The sequence below is a fragment of the Petaurus breviceps genome, unplaced genomic scaffold (genome assembly GCF_028583685.1).
Source record: "Petaurus breviceps papuanus isolate PSGF00001 unplaced genomic scaffold, PetGlider_PUasm1.0 77, whole genome shotgun sequence".
Taxonomy (NCBI): Eukaryota; Metazoa; Chordata; class Mammalia; order Diprotodontia; family Petauridae; genus Petaurus; species Petaurus breviceps.
The window spans coordinates 13,294,016-13,317,223 of NW_027186492.1; the positions used below are offsets into that span (position 1 = coordinate 13,294,016).

Sequence of the window (23,208 nt, forward strand, 5' to 3'; positions counted from 1 at the left end):
AGAGACAGAGAAAGAGAGTGTCTCTAACTTCTGGAGAAAATTATAAAGACAGGAAGTGTGTGAATTTATTCTAAAGCCATTTCTTCTCAGCTCATAATGAACTAACAGGAATACCAGTACCCTAATACAGGCAGGACTTGGAGTCTAGTGATTACAACATGAGAGTGAGCAAGTGCTGAGCTCAGTTTGAACTCTGTGTTTGGTGCTTCAGATAAGTCACTTGGAGGATAATCTGCATCACCTGTAAGCCAACCTCACAGCTGCAGCAAACTGATGGAAAGTCACCCTTCCTGGATGCCTGCTCTCTCCCTCATCCAACCCCATCCTGAGCCCCAAATCAGGGAGGGGGATTGATGCCATTTAGGGTACAAAATTTGGGACAAGACAAGAATGTGACTGCTGTCTCGAGCTTGCTTAATTGCTTAAGGCTTCACCGCATGTCTAAGCTTGAAGAGAACACTGTAAGCTGCCCGCCACCTAATGCAGATGATATTTTAGTTATCTTCCTCCACATACCTTTTGTTCTCTAATAGAAATTGTCATGAGAAACTTCAAATAGTCACGAGAAACTTCAGTGGAAATTAGGAAAGAGAAATGCCAATTTAGCAAAACGAGGCTTAATCCTCCGAATTCTCACGCCTTTTTCACAGGCCTTGCTATTTTCTCACCTCAGTTTCATTGATTCCAACCACGATGAAGAGTGCTGCATACTGCCGGTAGATGAGCTTAAAGTCCTTATACTCGATAAAAGAGCACTAGACAGAAACACATTTAAATATCAGGTCCTAAGTTAAGAGATTTCTTCACAAGAATGTGCCTATTTCCCACTTAATGTGTGTGTGTGTCTATCAATACACTCCCAGAAATTCAAGCATTAGTCAGCCTTTGTTTCCCCCTTCTCTTTGCAACCTTCCAGGGACTACTTTGGACACTTTCCAGGGGGAGGTAAGTAAGTGGTCTAGTGAGGCTTTCTACACAGCGACCCAACTATAGAGGCTTTTTTCCCTTTGTTTCTTGGCTTGCCTTCGTGGGGAACGAAGGAGATATATTTAATGAAGGATCTGTACACGGGCGACAGCTTTGCTCATGTTGATTCTAATGTGAAAATGACTAACAAGGAAGGGAAAGTTTTTTATTCTTTAGGTTTCCCCCAGGTCTCATGGAAAAAAAACTAAGGACTCAAAGTTTCAGAAAGTGCTTACAAGTTGTCAAAGCTCAAAAGAGCTCCATATGTGAAATGTACACATCAAGCAGAAATCTTGATTTTTTTTCCATGTAGGTAAAAGACATAGGCATTTATCCCTTCTATAAAATATTTAAAGATGGTTTTTGTGGGCAGATGCTAGACAAATCTCCTACTGTAAACATAGCTTCATATGAATAAATAACTACTCTCTCATCACTATCATATGAAAAAACATCTCTCCTTTTCTTTGCTTGTCTACTAAAGCCATCATAAAGAGACAAGCAGGAGAAACTATGATGACAGCCATCCAAAGGAGAGGCAGCTGTAAGGATCCCAGTACTCTTCCTTGGGAATTTAGGGTATGTTTCCCCAAATCTAGTCTGAGAAAGCACTTTCTGGCTTTTAGGAGTGAGATGATGTGTTACTCTCAAGGGGCTAGAAGCACCTGTGGAATAAAACTGCAAGTTTTCATTATGGAAATTCAGCAGTTAGGAGATTCATCTGAATATTTCTGGGTTGCAGGAATGGAATGGACATTTGCTCTTGCCTTTTTGAATCAGAAAAAGGGTGATATGCATAGTTCTCTGATTGTGGAGCCAGTAGCATCTCTACACACAGCTGGGTTTTTCAAATGAAGACAACCCACTTGTGAGAATCAAACACCTTTGTGAAGCCCCTAAGGAGTTACTGGCATAGAAAGCATCAGAGAGCCTCTGCAGATGGAATAGAGGTCACCTCGGAGACTGTGCACTCTTGGCACTCACTCATACCAACAAGAATCACCAGGTTTCTACGATGCAAGGCAACTTCCAAAATAATTTTGAATGCTTCAAAACCTGCATAGCCATACATTCCAGAGCTCACATTCTAAAGGCTGGTTTGAAAATAATGCTTTAATTTGCCGAATGCTGGCTTTCTGTAAAGAGGCTTAACTATGACTGCTTCTCCTAGTCTGTTTATGTTCACTTATGTTTCTATGGCTCTTAACATAGCCCTTGAACTAACCCTGTTTTCTTCCAACTCGGTATTTCTGAGAACATGGAATCGAATGTACCATGGGTAAGTCACAGACTTGGAGAAGACTTCTGATGTGTTAGGGCTGGAAAATAAACTTAGATGCCAAGAAAGGGAAATGAAGCTTCAATATGTGAGATGTGAATACTTATACAACTTAATTTTTATGTTCATCTCAGGAATAGCTCATATTCTCAGTCTATATTTGCTGAAGAATAAAATGGGGAACTGTGGCATTGGCAGAGATAATCTAAAGAAGCTTCCTATTTTTGCCTCAATTTCTCAGATATTCCAGGGGGAAAAAAGGAGTTGGGAGCCTGACTCTATCAGAGAATTGTCTAAATTTTTCATTTCAGTTTACTTTGCATATATAGAGAGTTAGGTATGAGTTTGATTTTTTTTTTAATGTGGCATCATGGTCTGGTGGAAAGTGTTGAATCTAGAACAAGAGGCTGTAAATCTTAATCCCAGGTCTGCTATTCAATTTCTACCTGAGTGACTTTGCAGGTCCCTTAACTGCTCTGGCTTCAGTTTCATCACTGATAAAATGATGGAGTAGGGCTAGATAACCTCTAAGGTCCTTTCTGGATCAAAGCTACTAACCTATGAACCCTCACTACTGAAGGGTTGATAGGCTTATCTACTCGTTTTTTCCTTTTTTTTTTTTCCTCTTTTTTTTTTCACTTAGAAATAAAAGAAATTCCAAGTTCAAATGAGTGTTTTGGCAGTAGTAGATATTATATGAAATCTTCTAAGTTTCACTGTAATTTTAGAGGCCCATACCCATAAAGGTAGGCAAATAGCAATGAGAATATAAACCAAGACAGCATGTTATATTACAGGCACAAAATGGGCCAAAGGGATTTCACTTCCATTCTAGTCATTTGAAAACTGTTTCTTGGGCTTCATAAAAAACTATATCCTCAGAGGACTAACAAGACTCATAAGGAAAGATTTCTGTATTAACCCCCAAAAAAGGGTAATACATCCATAAACATTTTGGGGTAGGAGGAAAGCATTTGAGTTGCCATTTCCAGTGAATCCACTGTTTTCTTTCTTTTTTTTTTTTTTTTGCTTTTTGGAGGGGGGAGGGTAGGGCAATTGGGGTTAAGTGACTTGCCCACAGTCACAAGGCTAGCAAGTGTTAAGTATCTGAGGCTGCATTTGAACTCAGGTCCTCCTGACTCCAGGGCTGGTGCTCTATTCACTGAGCCACCTAGCTGCCCCAAGTGCACTGTTTTCTGAGTTCAAATCTAGCCTCAGATACTTACTGTGTGACCTTGGGCAAGTCTCTTAACCTCCTGTTGGTCTCATTTCCTCAAATGCAAAGTGAGTTGGAGAAGGAAATGGCAAACCATTTCAAATTTATGCCAAGAAAACTCCAGATGGGGTCACAAAGTCAGACAAAAACCGAAAACAACTGACCTGGACTCAATTGAACTTATTTACCTCAAATAATTAGAAAATATAATGAAAGTCCACGCAAGGAGTTACTACTGTTCTCTGTCCCTAAGGAAAAAAAAATAGTTATGTTTGGGCCCCAAACTATTTCTGACACTTGGCATTCTTTTTTTGCCAGGGGTGGCAGGGGTAAGCAGTACCTACTAAGAAGAAAAAAAGATAGCTTAAAGAAAATGATGTCCTTCAAAATCCCATAACAGTATGTCTGCCAAGGATGTCTTATTGAGATAAAAGAGAATCACAGAAACTTACTTGTTCCTTGGACCGTGCTAAGCATGTTTTGATGACATCTGCTTCCAGAATGGTTCTCTTATTGATTTCCACATGTTCATAGTATCTAGAAAGTCTGGTCTGTCCTTGCTTATTTACCATGAGGAAAAATTTTATCATTTTTCCTGGGTAGTGTTTTATGTTGATAAAGCACAGAAGTATCAGCTATAACTGGAAGAGTATACCTGAAGGGAAAAAGACAGTATTAAAGCTAATCTAATTTTATAGACATTTACTAAGTGCCTAGTATATGCAAAGCACTCTGGTAGGTGTGAGATATGCAAAAACAAATTCTTAAAAAGACCAAATTTCCCCAAAGACTCCCATTATATTTTCTAATTATTTGAGGAAAATAAGTTCAATTGAGTCCAGTTCAGCTGTTTTCAGTTCTCGTCTGACATTGTGACCCCATCTGGAGTTTTCTTGGCAGAGAGTTGGAGTGGTTTGCCATTTCCTTCTCCAACTCCTTTTACATTTGAGGAAATGAGGCCCATGGGATTAAGTGACTTGCCAACGGTCACACAGTTAGTAAGTATCTGAGGCTAGATTTGAACTCAAAAAGAAGAGTTTTCCTGACCTGAGGACTGGCTTTCTATCTACTGTGTCACATATGCCCCCAAGGTAAATAAAATACTCTCTAAATAAAATCTTTATTCCCTGAGGTAAATGAACTTCTTTTCCCCAGAAAGAGCACCTTATGACTTAATAAAAGAAATTTATACTAGATAATTAAGTCCCTACAAAAATTCTCCTTAGATGTCTTCTTAGAATGATCAAATGACCCCAAAGGTTATGCCAGCAAAATTTAAGTGCCAGGAAATTTTGTCAAGCTGGAAATGCTTCAAGTATGGTCCCTGTGACAGACTATATCTGCTGTCTGAGGATCAGCCTATGTGATTTCAGAGAAGATCCTCATTAGTAGGCTGGCTATAAGGTGATGAATTATTTCGTCAAAGTACTCTTTTTAACAGACAACTGTTTAAAAAGGCTCAGTTGTCTGTGGTCTTCTGCTCTTTCAGTGACTGTGGTTGAAGAGAAAGACATTGGGCTGTAGGTTGAATGTGCTACATAAGTGCATATCTAATAACACACACATATGAAATGCTGATTATTAAAGCATGAGTTCCTTGTTCAAGCCTCAACAAGTTAACAAATCACTCTGGATGGTTGGGTCAAACCACCACCATCACTCAGATCACCACTGCCTTTACAGAGGATATAGCCCAGACTCCACAGCTGAAAGTTGGAAGAATAGCAGCCCCCCAGGCCAACAGCTCTGCTCCCAAGCTTGTTCTCACAGCCATTATCTGGGGGAGCATTTCCTACAGAGACCTGAAACCACAACTGCTTCTGCAGATGTGGCAGCCATTGCCTCCTTCAGCAGCCATAGCAACTGAGGACCTGGAAAAGAAAGTCTTTGCCACTGGAATCTTTGAAATGACACTAAAGAAAATATATTATTAGTAGTCTTGCCACTGTACCCTAGGGACCACCAGGATGTTCTACCTGCCCCTCCATCTAAGCTCTCTTATAAATGTTATTTCCCTCTATTAGGGGGCTGTGAACTTTAAAAAGTTATAATTTTATTTCAATATATTTAGTTTCATTTGAAGTCCTATGTATTTTATTTTATGCACTTGAAAACCCCCAAAGGGGTTCATGACACAATAAAGGTTTAAGAACCGCTGCCCTATTAGAATATGAGCTTCTCAGAATGTGACTGTAAAAAAGACCATCATAAATCCAATAGTCTTTTTGTCAACATCAACTGCAGAGGATGAAGAGGTAATGAAATTCTATGAAGAACTTGACAAGATCTTCCAAACAAGTCAGCATATACACTGATGCTTAAGGAACTTAATGTGAAAATGTGCACAGGGGATAAAGTATGGTGGGAAATATGTTGGAAAATATGGTTTGAGATTAAGAAATGAACAAGGAGGGGGCGGCTAAGGTGCGGCAGTGAGTAAAGCGCTGGCCCCAGAGTCAGGAGGACCCGAGTTTAGTTCTGGCCTCAGACAACTTAACACCCACACAAAAAAAACTAGCCATGTAACCTTGGGCAAGTTACTTAACCCCAATTGCCCTCCAAAAGGCAAAAAAATAAAAAAAAAAAAAGAAAAGAAAAAGAAATGAACAAGGATAAAAGTTAGTGAAATACGCTATGCCATAGATATTTGTTTCTATGAGACTGAAAGGTGTTGGAAAAAGTGAGTACCAAATAATGTTGCAAATTGACTATATCAGGACTGATAGAAAATATCTAATTACCAATGTGGAAGTCGTTTTCTATTTTGCACATATTTGCATATCTCTGTGCTAGAACTGTTGGCCAGTTAGAACAAAGATAAAAATCAAAACTAATCTAGAAGAAAAAAGAAAGGTCATTATGAATCACAACATTTGTGACAGTCTATTTGTCTACAATGAAAAGTGAGAAATGGATATAAGCAAAGACACTGACTTTAATTATCACCATTTCCTAGAGAAGTTTAACTATTTTTATAGCTATGACCAAAACTTGGAGGCTTACATGCCCAGAAACCGCCTCTGCCAGGAAACACCTAACCTTCTTGTCAAGCAGATGCTATAATCACAATAGCAAAACTGGTCTTATTTGCAAAATTCATTAGCAAAACATCATGGAGGTAGAATAGACCCATGGTAGTAGAGCAAAGGGTCACCAAAGTAAATATGAGTCTGTATGAAGTTTCACATGATACTCTATCAAACCAGATTATTCCAAGAATGATTATGAATAATCTAGAAGAACAAAGAACGGATGAAAAAATGGAACAGACCTGCCAATATTTCTATAACAATCTATTTTTGTTACTGATTGTAGCAGCAAGCACCCCAAGCGCGTCCTCAGGGTTTGCTGCCCATACAGGTTCTTGGATCTGCTTTGTTAAAGGAAAGCAACTCAAAATGGGTTAACAAGCTTACTTTAATCAGTCAGACATGTATCGTTTACCTTGTTCAGGGGAAAAAGGTCAGCACCGCAAACTTCAAAATATACAGGCAGAATTATCAAGACATTAACAGATCAAGTAGGCAGCTTTCCAAACTGTCCAACCATTACATCCATACCCAGTCAACATCTGGGTTTCCACATCTGGGTTTTTCAAAGCCGGGGGACTCTCAACAACGGCTTCCCAGAATTCAGATCAAATCACAGAACACTTCTCAAAGTGAGTCCCAAAACAAAGCTACACATCAGGGCTTATATAGCCTTCTCCTGGCTCAGAGAATGTAACAGCCTTATTGACCCACTGGCCAATCAAAAAGTATCTACTGAAAAACAAGCCTCCCTCCCCAGGCTTCTGGTGCACTTTAGCCTAGGGGCAGGGAAGATCTTCCAAATTTGCATTCCCATTACACTGATGTCTCTACATTTAGACTTAACTCGTTTTCCAATGTAATGCGCAAGAAGTAGAAGTGACATCAAGAAAATGAAATTGAGAAGAAGAGCTAAACAAGACTGAGCTTATAAAGAAGAGCTTTGTACTGGAGGTGATACAATTTTGAAAGCACTGATTTTCAAAATACCAAAAAGAGGTGAATATGTCAAATAATCCTTAAAAATTGCAGGTGGTTTTATTATAATAAAAAGCATTATGGACAGAGGACATCAGTAACTACTAAACCCATACAATTACTTTATCACCCTATAACTTTTATAAGAATGACTGACATATATATGGAGGACATCCCTGAATGATAATATAATAATGATGATGGGTCACATTTATATATTGCTTTAAGTTCTGCAAAATGCCATTAAATATATAATTTAATTGATCCTCACCCAACCCTAAGAAGTGGGTGGTATCTACTTGTGCTGTAGTTCTCTACAACAGACCAGATCTTCCCAGTAACTTAACTGATGGAAAGATTTAGAGAATAGAAAAATCCGTTGTTCAAAATTTAGCCTTAAAGGGTCTCCTCCAACAATGGTCACCTACATCTATATTCAGATCACACAAAATTCCTTGGCAGAAGCAATCACGGATGTATTTTTGTACAATGATCTTCTGATTATTGATATCAAAGTGGCACAAAACTGTGAAACACATGCCTGCCAAAGATGTTTGCTACTGTCATAGAAGAGAGATTCTCTTTAAAAGGGTGATGTGTGTCTTTCAAATGTTCCCTTTTGATGTTAACTGCAAGCCCTAGAATACCACAGGGCCCTGTCTTAGGATCTCTGACTACCCAAAAGAGATCAATTTAACAATTCAAACAAGCCCAACAGAAGTAAAAGGCCTATTATCCATCAAGTTATGACACACAGTTAACATGAGAAATTAATTCAGTTTGTCCATTAGTACATATATCTTGGGTAGATATGGACAAAACAGAAGAAAAGGAAGAGTATTCAATTGGTTATATTTAGAAAATTGCTCAGGGCTTTCAATGAATGAAGATTGTTCCCGGATAGAAGAATCCATCTTTTTGACACTATCATTCTTCCAGTGATGCAGTCTGGCTGTGACTCAGGGAACGCCACAGTCTCCAAAGAATCAAAACTTGATGGGCCAAAGGGAAGTGCAGCGATGCTGTGGACATAACTAAGCTGTAGCATGTTCCCAAAGAATCTGCCCATGAAGTAATTTTTAAATGTCCTACAAGAAGTATTGTACAAGATACCATCCAAATGTTTGTATCCCTCACTTCTGTGTTTGTATCCCCAGCACCTAGCACAGAGTCTGGCACACAGTAAGAGCTTAGTAAAATGCTTGTCATTTGATTAACTCTTTCAGCAGAAATGCTTTATTAGCATAATCTAACCAATGAAATGCAGACCAATCCAATTAACATTTATTGTTCGGCAGCTACTACCTGCCAAGCATTGGATAGAGCCCTGGGGATACAAAGTGAAAAACAGGTTCTGCCTTCAATGAGTTTATAAGATGTTAGCTCACAGAGTATAAGTCTCTGGTCACACAGATGGATTGATTTTTCTGTATTAAAAAATTCAGACTTATTCTGTGGGTCTGCCCTTGTTTTATTGCTGCTCTCAACAGCTTCAGCCAATGGCCTGTCCTACCAGATGCTTAAGAAATGGCTAATGGGTAAATGTCATTTTAGCCTCAGTTCCCATCTGGGGTTGGTAAGTGTTAAGCTACTTAACATCTATTTGCCTCGGTTTCCTCACCTTTAAAATAAGGATAATAATAATAGCACATACCTCTCAGGGTTGTAAAGCACTTCGCACAGTACCTAGCACTCAGTAGGTGCTACATACATATTGGTTATTATTATTAGCATTGAATGATATTGAACATTTAGCCCTTAACAGCTACCTTAACAGTCAATTTATCCATTACCACTGAGATCCAAGTTGGAAAGAATTCAGCTGTCTGTATTCCTTGCATATGGTGACCCTAATTTTGGGGAGAATTTCTTACTTTTTTATTCTTACAGTGTCAACATGAACTCTGCAATATATGGTATTACGGGTATCCCCTGTAAGATATATAGCCTCTAATCATGTGTTTTGATGGGTACCAACGTTAGCTAAGGAGAGAGTTGAATAATTCTTACCTACCTCTCACTTCCTTAAGTCTTGCACAGAGGTATGGAGAAAAATGAGGATTGGATATATTGGAGTTAGCCCAATAAGGTGGGGGAGGGCTAATCCTCAGGATGTCCTGCAAAACTGGATCTTGGGGAAGCAGGTCCAGGTTATATGGGCTGGGTTATTGGTTGGATGGCCACCTCTACACCATGTAAAATGGTGTCCCAAAAAGAAAACAACAGAAATTCTTCCAGTTTGGGGAATCTGCATGCAACATCTGGAACCAAGGCACTTGGGGTGGGGAGAGCAGAAAGGGAGGGTAGATAATGTTTGCATGTACTATGGTATTGGTCTCTCAGGTCACCTTTTTTTTTTTTTTTTGCTTTTTTTGACTTGCCCAAGGTCACACGGCTAGTTTTTGTGTTAAATGTCTGAGGTCGAATTTGAACTCAGGTCCTCCTGACTCCAGAGCCAGTGCTCTATTCACTGCACCACCTAGCCACCCCCACCTTTTAAAAAACCTATCTGAGCAGATGTCACTCCTAAATCCAAGCCAACAGCCCACACCAAACCTTTGCAGTGATTAACAATGACAACAGCTGTAACGAACCCAGATATTTAATATACAGTTTGTCTGGCAAGGTGTGGTGCTGCATTTATCCAGTTTATCCATTCAGAGAACAGGATGTTATTCAGAAAGGTTCCCATTTGTGCTATGACAGCTGTGCCAGTGGGGGTGTGCTGAGGTCACTTAGCCACTCTTCCAGGAAGATAAACTCATGGCTGTAGGTGGGATTGCAACACAACCCTGATGCATAATGGCTTGGCTTTGAGGCCTTTACTCTCTCCGAAAGCTGGTGCTGGGAAATGATAGCAGGTGACTCCAAGCTGAGAAATTATCCCTAACAAGTTAAGATTGGCATCTTTTTTCTTTCTTCTTTTTTTTTTTCCAGCATAACTATTTTAAAGCTTCCTTTAGCCCCAATGGAATGAGATGTATGGGGTCACGTCTTTCACTGAATAAGAGCCTTTTCTCAGTTGTTACAGATGCCCACAGCTAAGCCTTTGCCTTTAAACAGGTTGGCTGGAATATGAGGTAAAGTGAGATGTAAAAAGAGCTCATTGAGATACTTTACCAGAGGATCAGATTCTTTCTCGTTTCCCTGATGATAGGGTTCTCAAACACAAGCATTCCAAAAAAGGACTTGTGACCCTGACACTCATTAAGACGCATGATTTTAAAGGAAAAGATAAATGCAACTAAAGGGTTATAAGAACAGTTCTTTGCGCTGGCCTGTAATCAAGGACCCTTTTCATGTGATAGGACCCCACCATGGCAATATGGTACTTACACACTGCCTTTACTATGAAGTATACAAACAGACCCATGAAAACATAAATACATCAGGGAACTGAGGATGCTTCTAGTTGAGGTCCTAGCTATTTATTAGGAAGGAGGGATTAATGATTATGAAATTCAGGAAGAGTAATAGGGGATATGTTGAGACAAGTGTAGGGAGTGGCAAGGGAGGAGGAATTCACTTCCCCTGTTTATTGCTCACTTTTCTATAGGACTTTAAAGTGTGCAAAGCACTTTCCTTCTAAAACTTTGTGAGGTAGGGCCTACAAAGATTCTCATCCTCAGTCTACTGATGAGGAATCTGAGGCACAGAGATGAGTAGCTTATTCAAGATCACAGGGCTACTAAGTGGCTGGGCCTGGATTTGAATTCAGTTTTCTGACTCCTAGGGCCAGGGATCTTTCATTATGCCACAGATGAGTCTTAGCTTGATAAACTCTTCGCTACAGAGTGAGAGACAAAGGGAGCATGGAGGCTTGGACAGAAGCCCTGCACCAGGACTTAGGTGGTTCTGGCTTCTTTAAACCTGATTCCACCACTATGCCTCTGGCTGATCCAGGGCTGGCCCTTTTTCCTCCATGAAAGGGAAGGGTTGGGGCCAAGTGAACTCTCAGGGCTTTTCCAGCTCAGATATTCAAAGCAAGGGAGTTGTGTTATATGTCCTTGCAAAGAAAACATGAGACCCCTAAAGGAAATGAAAATGATGTAATTGTGGAAGTAAAGGAAATGAAAACGATGCAATTGTGAAAGAAGCCAATCGATAGCGCTCCTCAGGAAGGTAAATAAAAAGTTGCAAAGACTGCACCCAGCAAGGTGAGCAGGTTTTACAAGAAGATGTGTCTCAAGACTCTAAGAACAAACATTCAGAGAAAAGACATGGTCAAAGGACAAGGTGAAGGAGTCGGAGAATGATGTCATTATTTGTTTTTTTTTGTCTTTATATTCCTGTGGGTGGCCTTTGTGGGTTAGAATCAGAGAATGTTGGAGCTGGAGGGGAACTTGTATTAAATGTCTTCCAACACCCTTGTTTTAGATACAAGGAAACAATAAGAGAGCAGAAAAGTGACTTGCCCACGTTAGAGCTGGGCCCATCCAGGTTTTGTGGCTCCCAAAACGGAATTTTCTCTTCAGTATACCAGAATCTTTCTGCTTGGATAAATTTATTTAGAAGGCAGAAATATCTGGCACCTTTAAAAATTATTGACTTGTTAGCTTTGGTAAATAAAATGGTAGAATCGAATATTTATTTTTCTGATAGAATTGCAATATTAATTTGACAAAGGCCAAAATAAATAGCTGAAATGTATAATATTTACTTGCCAAAAATGAAAACTACATGCAAAAGATATCTAAGTTCCCATTTAACTGTAAAATTCTATGGTCCTTGGTATTTTGGAATTGTAAAGAATGTAAGTATTTCTATCATATAGCAAAGATGTACTCTCTAGAAATAAAAATGGTCCAATTCTTTCTGACTAGTGATTTATATAAATTTACCTTAAAATGTAAATCCCCTTTTAAAACAATATTATTATATAATAGCATCTTGAAAGGATATTTCCAGCAACCCTGGTTTTATGTGAAAACCTAAAATATTAACAGTGACATATTGGGTCAAAAATAATAATAGCTGACGTTAATAACGTGCTTTAAGGTCTCCAAAACTAACTCCATTTTGTAAATGAGGAAAGTAAGGCTCAGAGAGTTTATAACTTGCTCAAAGTCACAAAAAAAGTAAGTACTGGGGCAGGTAGGTGGCACCGGCCCCAGAGCCAGGAGGACCGGCCTCAGACACTTAACATCCATACAAAAAAACTAGCTGTGTAACCTTGGGCAAGTTACTTAACCCCAACTGCCCTCCAAAAGGCAAAAAAAAAAAAAAAAAAGTAAATACTAGAGGCAAAATTTTAATACACAATTTTCTTGATTATAGGCCTACTGAACTTTCTCCTCACAACAGTGTCCTCTTCACATAGGCTATAATTCCTAAAATGAAGACTCCTGGATAGGAAAATAAAGTTATATAAACTGAACAATAATGTGGATTATAAGCCACACTCAGGTTTTATGCCTGCCAGATTTTGAGAAGTATGGCCTATATGCAGACTACTATAGTATGCATCTATAAATAATTACAGGAAACCCCCTTCTCCCTTGATGCCTTCCCTGACACCACATCAAAAAAAAAAAATTTACCTGGAATCAGGGAACCTAGATATGAATCCAAGCTCTATTACAGTGTGACCTTGGACATTTACTTAAACTGGGTCACAGTTTCCTCATCTGTAAAATGTAGTAGATGATCTGTAAGGTCCTTTCCAGCTAAATTTATAATTGTATGATCCTCTGTGACAGAAAGTGATGATCCTAAAAATCTCTTCATGGTGGACAGCAGTCTTTTAGAATGTAATAAATACGTTATTTACTTAGACCTTACAGATATAATGGGGTTTTGGTTTTTTTTTGCGACCACCTTTCTAGAACAGATACACCGATGGCCTAGCAGTAATATTCCTTCCCTCAAATGATCATGCATGGATTTATCTGCTTTCATGCTGCATTTCATTCAGTAAAATACAAGAAGTCTGAGGGTAGGGGCTATTTTTTGGTTCTGTTTTTCTAGTGCCAGGCACTGTTTTTTTTTTTTTTTTTTGGTGTTGTTTTTTGGAGGGGAAAGGTAGGGCAATTGGGGTTAAGTGACTTGGCCAAGGTTACACAGTTTTTGTGTGTGTGTTAAATGTCTGAGGCTGCGTTTGAACTCAGGCGCTCCTGACTCCAGGGCCAGTGCTCTATTTACTGCTCCACCGAGCTGCTCCCAAGCACTGTGTCTTGAACATAGTATGTACTTATAAATGCTTGTTAGTTTGTATTGTTAGGCAATCCAAGGAGTCACTTGGTTGAACTTGTAGTGTGTCTTTCTTTGCAGATTGGGTTCCAGAAAAGTTACTTGCTCCTTCTGGATTTAATAAGACAATGGCAAGTAATGAGAAGTTAGGTGATACAGTGGAAGAAGCCCTGATTCTGAAGTCTGGAAGTTCTCTGCTGTTTAGTAGTTTCAGTCCTGTCTGACTCTTTGTGACCCCATTTGGGGTTTTCTTGGCAAAGATACTGGAGTGGTTTGCCATTTCCTTCTCAGGCTTGTTTTACAAATGAGGAATCTGAAACCAACAGGATTGAGTGACTTGCCCAGGGTCACACAATTAGTAAGTATCTGAGGCTGGATTTGAACTTAGGTCTTCCTGATCCCAGGCCCAGTGCTCTATCGACTGAGCCAACAGAAGTCAGGAAGATCCGAGTTCAAATGTAGCCTCAGATACTTACTAAAAGTATAACCCTGTCTGCCTCAGTTTTCTTAACTGTAAAATGAGGTTGTTGGGTTATTGTGAGGATCAGAATGTAATAATATTTGTAAAGTGCTTAGCATAGTGCCTGGCACATAGTAAGTCCTATATAAGTGCTGGCCATTATTATTGTGATTATTATTAGGAGCAATGTGCTGTACTGTAAAAGGTACTAGATTTGCAATAAAAAGGAGACATAGGTTTGAACCTCAGTCTGTTACTACTGTGTGACCTTGGGTCAGTCCTTTTAACTCAGAGCCTCAGTTCCTAGATATGTAAGGTGTGGAGAATAGAGGGCCAGTGCAGGAGTCACAAATACCTGTCTGGGGTGAGTCCTACCTTTGACACACGCTAATTTTGTGACTGGGCAAGTCACTGATATATAGGGAGGCAATTCTTGAATATACTAAATTAGATGAATTATATCAGTGGCATCACGTGTGATCCTCCTCAGCAGTTCTTCATACCAATAAAATCATAGGTTCAGACCAAAACAAAAACAAAGAAAGCCTCATGCTACCTCATAGGATTGTTGTGAAGATTACATGAAAAATGTATCTCTAGTACTCTGTAAACTTTGAAGCACAATTTTAATTAATTTTAAGTTAAAATTAATGGGGTTAATAGTTCTGATAGCAATGCACATTTGGAAACATGAAAAAAGAATGGTGTTAATATTGCAGGTCAGAAGATCAATTTTTAATATGCTTTTTACTTAATCACACACTGAATTTCTTTGGTCTTTGGGGTCCATGTTAATTTCAATCCATGAAATATGTGTGTGTATAAATATTCCATAAACACTGCTGTCCTTCTCTATACTCAAACCTTACTTAGCCTGACCTAGACAGCAACTCCAAATGACATCCCTTGCAACTAATTCTTTTTCTTCCTACAATACTCCCCACAGTATAGCCTGTAGGTCTGCATAGCTCACTAGGCACAATGGCAAATTAAATCAAATCAGAAGATCTCAAGTGTCAACTCATCAGGTACCATGGTAGGCAATGAATGGTAATGGATAACTTGTAATACACAAGGCAAGAAAATCTGCATCGTATTTGTAATTGCTTTTAAAATGTCCTGGTTTTTGGTAGGATATAAAACGCTACTTCTTAGGGGTAGGGACTGCCTCCCTTTTCTATCTGTACCCCCAGCACTTGGCATATCTAGGCACTTCACAAGGGCTTCATGGCTGATTGAAATCACTTGCAATTCAGTTTTCCACAGATGAAGAAAACACATTTTTAATAAAGAAAACAGAAATAAAAAGTAAAATTAATCATCATTTCCTTGTTTATAAGATGACTGCTTTGGCCTAGATTATCATTTAAGATTGCTTTCTGTCCTAAAAATTTTTTTTTGAGGGGAGAAGGTAGGGCAATTAGGGTTAAGTGACTTGCCCAAGGTCACACGGCTAGTTTTTTTTGTGCTAAGTGTCTGAGGCTACATTTGAACTCAGGTCCTCCTGACTCCAGGGCTGGTGCTCTATTCACTGTGCCATCTAGCCACCCCTCAGTCCTAAAATACTATGATTTTATGACTAAGCCTGGATTCTTCATCATTTTTTTTAAGCAATTGGGGTTAAGTAACTTGCTCAAGGTTACACGGCCAGTTATTTCTGGGTGTGGCACTAAGTATCTGAGCCTGGGATTTGATTCCCAGATCATCCTGACACTAGGGCCGGTGTTCTTACTCACTGAGCCACCTGGCCACCCCTTGGAGCCTGGATTCTCGAAGACGAGTTATGTAAAGTAACTTTTAACCTATGCTAAGTACTTGTCAGTAACATTTGCTTGAAAATGTTGAGCTAAACGATATAATTTTCAGAGGAGCATCCAGCTGCAGTATAGATATTTATTGAGAACACTGGATTCATCATAACATTCATAGTGACATTTCTAAATGTCATATTTCCTTAAAATATGTGCTACTTTGCAGAATAGATGTGCTGACATCAACTAACCAATATGGCAAGAATATAGAAAACATCAGAGGAGCAATTAGTAGCTCCTATTTACCATTCCATATTGACTTTGTTCTCTGAACAAAATTTGCCCCTAAATATCTCTAAGATAGGAGAAAATAATGTTGGTTAGCAGTTAAGAAAATGGATTTTTCACCACAGTTTGGGACAATTTGCTTATCCCTTTGACTTGACAATTGATTATCTTTTCTTCTCATACACTAATATGGATTTTTTGTGTGGGCTTTTTGTGGCCCCAAGTTTTTTTTCCTCTTCATTTAAACAGGATCTAAAGTTCTTGGAGGGTATTGTTGACAAGACTTTCTTTCCCATCAGATCCTTCCTGACTAGTGTTCTCAGTTTGCAGAAATGTGATTTCATAAGGTCATTTTTTAAAGCTTACTGGCTTATCTTTCTTTTTTTGTTAGGATTCTGACTATGTATTTATTTTGCTTCTTCCAAGGTTTCTGTACATTTTTAGGTACCTGGACTGTATCCCTTGGGAGAAAGAACCAAATTAAGGACAGCTGACCTAGCTGTGTTTCCCACTGTTAGTAAACTGTTCCCACCATACATTCAAGAACTAGTTGAACAATCTAATCAACTTTATTGCTTTCTCAGCAAATGAATATTTGAATTTACCCATTATAAGGAGATAATGACTCACAACCCTGTAAGTTTAGTTACTCAAAAAAGGCATGTTCAAAGTTGTGATATACATCCGAATAAGAAAGTCTGACATTTTACTGAACAGATATAAGCTATTAATCTGGCTAAGAGATTTATTTTACATAGCAAGTCTGATAGTATTTTCCAATTTACTTACATTATATGTGCAATTGTGGTTTAAGTGGAAAGGGAATTATAATTGAGGTTAGAAGACCAAGGTTCTGCTTCTTTTTATATAGGTTATTCTGGATAAGTCATTTAACCTCTTTAGGGCTGTTTTCTTACCTGTTAGGTGAGCAGTTCTAGCTGGGTAGCTCTAGATTACAGCTCTAGATTTATAATCCTATGGTCAGATGGCTCTTGTTTAGCTCTAAATCCTACAATCCAAGAAATGAGAGATTTTTTTTGAGAAAACAAAATCCCTAAGGTAGGCTGAAATGAATTTTTAGCCAATGAAGCAGTTGAAAGGCTATGCTTTTCATATGAAGGGAATATATAAGAGGACTTCACAATTCTGTAGCACTTTTCCAAAACTGGAATCTATTTTCAACCATTCCTTTTTCCCAATTCCATTTGCAACTTAGATTCAAAATTGCAGGGGATGATCTGCCCTTTTCTCCTTGTCAAGAAGTTTATAAGGTCTTTTCGAGCAGGGCTGCGAAAGTGTGCTTTATATTCCCTTGTATCACTTTATATCACTTGCCTTCCATCTAAACTGAGAATTTAAGGTTTTAGGATATGGAAGATGAATTACATAATTGTGAAATGCTACAGATCTTCCAGTGTTTCTAGAATGATATATTCTCATCATTAATGAAAGTGGAACCACACTTGGGATTTGTAAAATCTCAGAACCCAATATGGGTTCATCTATATGATGAACATAGAAAATGAAGCTCAAGAATATTAAATGGAAAAGAGTGCATAGATCATACCAAACATATATAGAAGAAATCCAGGCTAGTGGTGACATAATTTTTAAGGCACTTTGGATTTTCAAGATATTTCAAACTGGAGAAAATTACAAAGGAAGGAAGATTATGCATGGTATTCCTGCCTCCCCAAAAAGCAACCAAATAGCCATCAGCAATTACTGACAGAGGGGCATACAGATAGAAAACAATTTATCAATCATTTATTGTGTGCCAGGCATTGTGCTAACTGCTAAAGATACAAATACAAGCATATAAGATAGTACCTGCCCTCAATAAGCTTACTTTTTAATGGAGGAAGACAACACACAAAGGGGAGCTAGAAAGGGTGAGATGAGATAGTGGGGAGATGGCTGGGAAGTGGTGTGGATGTATGGTCCTAGCCAAAATAAGAGGAAAATTCACTAGCAAGTATTCAGAATCACAGGTACAGAGTCCCAGGTTCCAGTGGACAGGAAACAAGATGATATGAGAAAGGAACAATGCAGGTTTTCAAAGACAATTTTCTACAATAGAAGACATTCACATTCATCCAAATGACTGAGGCATAGCAAATATGAGATTCTGCTTTGTTTATTATTACCAAAAAAATTTCATTCAGTACAGCAAAATATAACTATAAAGGCTCTGTTCCCATGAATATGCTAAGATTCCACAACATTGCTTGATGTAATGATCCACTAATTATCATGATAAAAGCAGGCATAAAACAGAAACAAATGTCTGTGAAAACCAGTTGACATTGTTGTGTAAGATGTCCTTTACACAATCGAAATGGAAGAATTCTCTATAGCTGGTGCAATTATCCAGACACTCCCATTTGTGTATCTTATCGGGTTGGTTTAGAGACCACAGGGTTTCCTCAATGAGACCCATGGCTACTTTAAACAGAACTATCTAATAGTTCACACAAGAAAAATCAGTTGGATAATAAATGCAAATTGACCAAATTATGACATACAATTGGAAGTGTAGCCTATCTTATAGTTACCCTATATTATCAAATAAATGTATCTTGCATAGTAATGGAAGACAGACAATGAGACAGGTCCAGAATTAAACAGGAAGAGATAAAGCTGAATTGCCTTTAGATAATTTTTTAGTACTCTCAGTGACTCTAAGCTGCTTCTTCTTCTTCTCCTCCTTTTCTCTCTCTCTCTCTCTCTCTCTCACACACACACACACACACACACCCCTTTGAAAAAACTACCTCTTTTTTTCTTTCAGTTATCAGGAATTTCTTTTTTTTTATTCCCTTCCCTTCATCACTGAAGAAAAAAATCAAACTCCTGTAACAAGCATGCATAGTCAAGCAAAACAAACTCACACATTGGCCATATCTACAAATGTGTCTCATTCTACAAACTGAGCCCATTACTTCTCTGTTAGGAAAGTTGGTCTTCTGGAACTGTCTTTCAAAAATTGTTCATTTTTACAATGTTGTCATAGTATTCATTGTTCTCCTGGTTTTACTCACTTCACTCTGCATTACTTCATATATGTCTTCCCAGTATTCTCTGAAACCATCTCTTTCATCATTTCTTACAGCATAATAGTATTCCATTACATTCAAATGCCATAACTAGTTCAGCCATTACCAATAAATGGACAGATCCTTAATAAAAAGAGCTAAGTACATATATATACTTTTTTTTTCTTTCTTTGGCCTGGTAATATTTTATCGTTTGGTCAAAAAAAATGCACAGTTAGTAACTTTTGGAGAATAGTTCCAAATTGCTTTCCAGAATAGCTGAAACAATGCACAGCTCCACCAACAGTGCATTAATATACCTGTCTTCCCACAGTCCCTCATTTGTCATTTTTCTTTTTCGAGAACTTTGTAAATCTGCTGGGTATGAGGTGGAATCTCAAGGTTGCTTTAATTTGCATTTCTCTATTAATGATTTGGAGCATTTTTTTCCACACAGCTTTAGATAGTTTGGGTTTCTCCTCTTGAAAATCATCTGTATCGTTTTATCATTTTATCAATTGGGAAATGGTTCTTTTAAATTTAAATCAGTTTCTTACATACACACACACATGCTTATATAATAACTTAACAATTAGTTCCTCCTTATTACATGAGGTCTCTATTGGAGAAACTTGTTGCAAAGATCTTTTCCAAGTTAACTGTTTCCTTTCTGATACTAGTTACACTGAATTTATGCAAAAACATTTTAATTTTATGTCATCAAAATTATTAATTTTTAAACTTCAGTTGGATGACCCTAGGGAAGTTGCTTGTTTTAGTTTCCTCAACTATAAAACCCACCTCAAAGGGTTGGTGTGAGGATCAAATGAAGTAATATTTGTAATCCGTTTGGTAGGCATTATGTAAATGCTTATTCCTTTGTCTTCCGCCTTCCTTATTCTTTCACATAGATACTGGCTGTATGACCCTGGGCAAGTCACTTTAACCACTCAATTTCCAAAGCAACTCTAAAAATATAAGTTGCAAAGTTAAATGCTGATCTGCGACTCCTTACCAAGAGTTCCCTATTCCAATAAAATCATATGTAGTCCAGAAAATTTTAAAAAATCATTGTGTATTTTGTTTTCCTAATTTGCTTACTTCACTTTCCACTTATTTATGTCTTTCTATGCTTTTCTAAATTCTTCATATTTATTATTTCATGGTACAAAAATATTCCACTATATTGATATAAACCATTTGTTTAGCTATTCTTCAACTGATAGGTATCTACTTTGAAGTGTACATGTTTTCTTAACAACAATACTGTAATGGGAATGGGAATTTGAAGATCTTCCCTGCCCCTTAATAGACCCAGGGGGTAGTTTGAAGACCTCCCCTGCTTTGAAAGTAAACTCTGTCCCCTGATAGGCTGAATGTAATCACATGGAGCCTGTGATGGAAGGAATTTGCTGAAGGGAAGCAGAGCCCACAGGAAGCTGGGAGCCAGAGCTAGCATGATGGTGGGGGAGAGAAGACACTCAGGCAAAGTGTCAGATAGGCTCCTGAGTAGATATTGATCTTGTATTGGTTTGTGGGAAGGCTGAAGGATGCTGTGGCTCTCAGTGTTATGGCTTCTGAATATCTTTGGTACTATGATGGAATGGGCTTACTGGTTTTGGTATTTGGTTTTCTGGTGTCTAAAAAAATGCTTCAGTTCTATCCCCTATTTGGAGAGTTTGGTATATTTTGTGATCAAACATCATTCGATACTCATAGTCATGGTCTTTATCGTGATCGTGGGTGTTGTAAATATTGCATTGGTGCTACAAATACCCACCCACTGATGCTACATAGCTGCAAATCATGGAATAAGTCTCTCAGAAGAATAAAAATTGGAGGTAATCCAAAGAAAATTGGAAACATCAATGGTGGGCATAAAGAAACCGTAGTAAATTGCTAATGATGATTTACATGCTGATGACATTTTGCTGACTACATCAGACCCTGGAAAATTGCATAGCCTCTTAAAAGAGATCCATGATTACTCTAAAGCATTTAGCCTAACCAGCCACTCAGGAAATGAATAAAAAATACTTTTTGCTCAGACTGTGATACGAAATTGCATGTAGAATCTGCATACTTAATATGTATGTGTATTATATATAAAATTATATATAATATGTAAAACATATATATATGTATATACAAATAAATTTATAGGTATATATGAGTGGCAGTGTAGCATAGTGGGAATAGAGAGATGGCCTCAGAGCCTGACTTGAGTCCAAGACCCATCTCAAACATGGAACATCTATGTAACCCAGAACAAGTTGTTCTAGGCAGTTCTCTAAGGCTATATAGCGAAGATGCTGACCTACATGGGTTGAGGAAATTTTCACATAAGTAATCTTGGACAGATGTAAATGGAAAATGAGTTGGTCTCGAAAAAAATTTTTTTTTTTGCTTTTTGGAGGCGGGGAGGGCAGGGCAATTGGGGTTAATTGACTTGCTCAAGGTCACACAGCTATTAAGTGTTAAGTGTCTGTGGCCAGATTTGAACTCAGGTTCTCCTGACTCCAGAGCCAGTGCTGTATTCACTGCACCACCTAGCCGCCCCTCAAAATTCTTAAGGGGGGAAGAAGTGAGCTGTATTGTTCCTAGGAATTGTAAAGTAATAGTGAGTTTTTCCCTAAAACAAAGAAGGCTCCTTAACAACAGTATTTTTACAGAGAAGCAGTATGACTTTAAACCATGAACCATTATAGTCTCCAAAGAACTGAAACTGAGGATGACCCAAACTGCCATAAAGATTACAAACAAGGACTTTATGTAGAAGGGTTGTAAAGGTACACCATCATCAAAGAAATGCATTTTTAAAAAGATGGCAAGGTCATGTGATTGGAGTAGGGATAAATGACGGACAGCTAGCTCTACTGTGCTATCCTCAAAATGATGAGACAACGAGACAAAGGCCTCCATGTGTTTTTTTTTTTTAAAGCAATTGGGGTTAAGTAACTTGCTCAAGGTGACACGGCCAGGTGTTTCTGGGTGGGTGCTAAGTGTCTGAGCCCGGGATTCGATCTCCAGGTCTTCTCAACACTGGAGCCGGTGCTCTTACTCGCTGTGCTACCTGGCCGCCCCAGGCCCCCATATGTTAGGTGGATTCCAATGGGAAACTTGCGGAAGAACTTGCATTGTCACAAAGGATGAACAAAGATGGGGTGAAACTTACATTGTTAGAGGAATATGTTACAGGAAATATCCACACTGATGAAATGATAGACATTGGAATACCTGAGTATTTCTAGAAGGGGTATTTCCATACACTGCTGGGCTAGGAGTTACTAAGGGAATCTGAAGACCATGATTTACCGGTTGCTTCGAGGATTAGACCTAGTAGGGCTGAGGTTTTTCATGCCCTGGTGTAATGTAATACCAAGCAAAGGCAACTTCCCAGGTTCAAAATACCAGCATAGGTGCTCTCTATTTTATTCAGTAACAAACCCAGAACAGAGAAGATCAAAACATGACATCATTCCAAATACAGCATTTACTAAGTGTGATTAAATAATCTCCAAGGCCTACCCCACCCCAGGACTTTCCAATCATTCAATCAATTACAAAGTCTCTGTTCCAAATACTTCTCCACCCCTAGGCTATACCTTAATTAAGTCCACCACAAAGCCCCTCTTCTCAAATGGAGATTAGTTTCCAAACATAAGTAAAATACATTCATTTGCTCAACCATAGAACACAAAAAGGTCAAAAGTTCCCCACCCCTGGATCACAATTGAATCTACCCCAGAGTTACATCAAGTTTAAACACAGCACTTAATACCCAAATGGAGGTCTTTTCTTCATCTTGACAGGAGGCAAGTTCTCAGCAATCTTAGTTCCTGGAGAGACAAGGCTTAGCAAGGCCATAAGATACATTGCCAGTCCCTTCATGAATTTATCCTCTGTCTGTAGAACAGCCCTAGAACCCCTGAACACATTAGCAAAGCCCTCTCCCAGGATTTCTGTAAACATACAACAAGAAAATCCTTCTTCAGGGCTTCTGAACCAACAGAAAGG

The 23,208-nt window shown here is 38.5% G+C and overlaps 1 protein-coding gene across 6 annotated transcripts in view; it reads right to left on the bottom strand.

The window, feature by feature from the left end:
- The window catches only part of AP4S1 (adaptor related protein complex 4 subunit sigma 1), a 63,873-nt gene that overhangs the window by 21,843 nt on the left and 18,822 nt on the right, over nt 1–23,208 (bottom strand). For 5 of the 6 annotated variants that reach the window (XM_069106004.1, XM_069106003.1, XM_069106005.1 and 2 more), the window contains exons 2-3: nt 3,914–4,116; nt 669–755 (exon numbers count right to left, since the gene is read on the bottom strand). In XM_069106004.1, the coding sequence (XP_068962105.1) occupies nt 669–755; nt 3,914–4,051 (225 nt within the window). In that variant the 5' untranslated portion in view covers nt 4,052–4,116. Of the gene's footprint in view, nt 1–668; nt 756–3,913; nt 4,117–17,073; nt 17,166–23,208 lie in introns of all 6 variants that reach the window. The other variant, XM_069106000.1, reaches the window with a different exon arrangement.